General features: G+C 49.4%; 1 protein-coding gene across 2 annotated transcripts in view; it reads left to right on the forward strand.

Annotated features, from left to right (window-relative positions):
* Window positions 1-3,070, forward strand: part of PRDM16 (PR/SET domain 16) — a 306,908-nt gene extending 303,838 nt beyond the window's left edge. For both annotated transcript variants that reach the window (XM_031062483.1, XM_031062482.1), the window contains one exon: window positions 2,598-3,070. In XM_031062483.1, the coding sequence (XP_030918343.1) occupies window positions 2,598-2,732 (135 nt within the window). In that variant the 3' untranslated portion in view covers window positions 2,733-3,070. The remainder of the gene's footprint in view (window positions 1-2,597) is intronic.
* Window positions 3,071-3,076: the final 6 nt, after the last annotated feature.

Genomic DNA, 3,076 nt, shown 5'->3' on the forward strand with positions numbered 1-3,076 from the left:
AATTCTAGCATAGACATGAATGTGTCTTGTTGCAACTAAATTGAAATAGAGGAGGAATGGATTGGGTATCACCTTTAGGTGGATTTATCTCAGCCTGTGCAGTGAGAACGGGGCTATGCAGGAAGAGAGAGGCATATGTGTGTTTTTATCTGTCTGTATAAATGTTTTTATAACTCTTTATTTATTTATACTTTGGGGTGGCTCTTCTGGCGGTAACCACTGAGGTTTGGTCTGCAGAAACAGCAACAAAGTGCCCTTGGGTTTGATTGAAACAGGTGTGAAAGACAAGAATATATCCAGGACTTGCAACCCAGTATGTCTAGAGGGTATCCTTGTTTATCTCCTTGATTTCCAAAAGTAAACCAGAAAATGGAAAAGAAAAATCCCAACCCTGTGAGCCAGACCAAAAAACCATCAGAATGGCATCTCAGAATTACTGAGATTCTTGGAGTTCTGAGGGAAATCTGGAGGTTTGGGGCAGTTCCGTGTGTGCTTTCTTCTTTTTCATTAACCAAAATGCCCAGTCTGTGTTTATGGAGTTGATCTCTTGATCCCTCCACAAGGATTCTCACAAAAGAAGGCTGGGCTGGAGAGAGGACACAGCCCCTGCTGGGGGATGAGTACAGCTCTCACCTCAGGGGCCCTTTCTGATCCTCAAGCAACAGAATTTATCCCAAAAATCTATTTTAAATGCCCAGCAGAGCTGTAGCTTAATGCAGCCCCCACGCGGCACATGATTTTTGAATTAGCATCATCCAAAACTTGGGAAATGTTTTTTCCTCCTTCGTAGTGGGTGCCAGTAGTGAGGCTGGGGAGGGGCTCCTGGGAGAGAGAGCACAGCAGTTTTTCGGGGGGACACCCATTTAACCACAAGCCGCTTGCCTGACTCTCCCCTGTGTCCTGTCACTAACATCCCAAATGCACTAACTCTTTGGGTGCAGCTCGTTGTTTTCCCAATGCACCACCCTGCTACAGCCTGTGCTTGGATGGGGGAAGGTATTTTTGATTTTTGACTCTGTTTTACACTTGAACCACAACAAGCAACTTCAATAATTTGACCCATCTTTTGGCAGGTAATATAAAACCTTGGTGTGAGCAGCACAGCACTCCTTTGGCTTAGCTTTAAGCAATTTTAGAAGTGTGTGTGTGTGACCACAAAACCCAAAATCTGTACTCCTTCCCTGAGGCAGGGTGCTGGGGAGGGTGGGGATGATGTGCTCCTCTTTTTCAAGCCGTGGGTGACAATGACATTGGTTTTCCCCTCTGCTGTATGAGGTTATCAAAGGGTACAGAGAGATGTGTGAGACAAATCTTGTGTCCTGGTGGAGGGAGAGCAGCCAGGTCACAATGAACCAGCAGTTTGTTAAGAGGACAAACAAATCTCACTGCATCTCTCTCACCAGACATTTTTTTAAAGGTTTCACTGCAGCAATAAACCCACCCTGAGCACACTGGTCATGCCAATGAGAATTCCACATCCCTAAATATCCACGCTGGCATCACCAGTGGGGCCATGCCGAGCATCAAGTCAGGATGAGCAGCTGCTCACCACTTCCCACCGGGCACTGCTGGCCCAGCCCAGCCTCACTGATCTCTGGGGATATGATTCTTTAATAACAAACCCCAGTAACAGCTGCTTTCCCCTGGGAGCAGAACCTGGAATCATGTGGAGCTTTGTCACAAAGCACAGGCAGAGCAGGATGGGTTCAGTCCTGTGAAAACCAGTGGGAATGATGGTCTCTCCTGACTGTCCCTATAAACCATGATAAATTTGGCTTTTCTTGAGAGGTGGATGCCAACCCAGAGCATGGATGTGAGTTGAGCCCAGCACAGAGGATGCTGCTGGACAGAGTTGGGTGGTGCTGTGTTTCACACAATGTTCCTCCACCCTCTGTGCCCTTGCATCCCTGTCTCCCCCAGGCTTATGCAGGGCACTTCTGCCCCAGCCTCAATGACCTCTGGGGATGTGATTTTTTAATAACAAGCCCCAGTAACAGCTGCTTTCCCTTGGGAACAGAACCTGAAATCATGTGGAGCTTTGTCACAAAGCACAGGCAGTGCAGGATGGGTTCAGTCCTGTGAAAACCAGTGGGACTGATGGTCTCTCCTATAAACCATGACAAATCTGGGTTTTTTGAGAGGTGGATGGATGTGAGTTTGGCCCAGCCCAGAGGATGCTGCTGGCCCAGGTGGGCAGGGTTGGTTGCTGCTGTGTTTTACACAATGTTCCTCCATGCTGTGTGCCCTTGCACCCCTCTCTCCCCCAGGCTTATGCAGAGCAAGAGCACTGCTACCCCAGCCCAGCCTCACTGATCTCTGGGGATGTGATTTTTTAATAACAGCTGAAATCATGTGGAGCTTTGTCACAAAGCACAGGCAGCACAGGATGGGTTCAGTCCTGTGAAAACCAGTGGGACTGATGGTCTCTCCTATAAACCATGACAAATCTGGGTTTTTTGAGAGGTGGATGGAGGTGAGCTGAGCATCCACGGAGGATGCTGCTGGCCCAGGTGGGCAGGGTTGGGAGGTGCTGTGTTTTACACAATGTTCCTCCATGCTGTGCTCTCACTCTTGCCCTTGCCCCCCTCTCTCCCCAGGCTTATGCAATGATGCTGTCCCTGTCTGAGAACGCTCCCCTCCACACGTCCTCCCAGAGCTCTCTGGGGGCTTGGCTGGACATGGCAGGAGCAGCTTCAGAGTCGGGGACCTTTAACCCCATCAACCACCTCTGAGAGGTCCACAAGGCACTGGCCAGAGCCCAGGTGAGGCAGTGGTGGTGCTGCAGCCATCCCAGCAAAATCCCAGCGAGCAGAAGATGGATGAGAGGGCCTCAGGGAGTCGTCTGGACTTTGGGCTGAGAAGGAAACCTGTCACATCCGACCCACACATCCTGCATTTTTATCTCTCTAGAGTTTTCCTTTCTAATTTATCACCATGAACCTCTCCCAAACTGGATAACCCTGAAGCAGCCCCAGGAATTTCACAGCCTGTATGAACAGCATGAGCAAGACACGAATTGCAGTAGTGCAATCAAAGATTGGCCCCTCCAACCTTCCAAACTGAGGTCACTGAGCCA

The sequence above is a fragment of the Geospiza fortis genome, unplaced genomic scaffold (assembly GCF_000277835.1).
Source record: "Geospiza fortis unplaced genomic scaffold, GeoFor_1.0 scaffold37, whole genome shotgun sequence".
NCBI lineage: Eukaryota > Metazoa > Chordata > Aves > Passeriformes > Thraupidae > Geospiza > Geospiza fortis.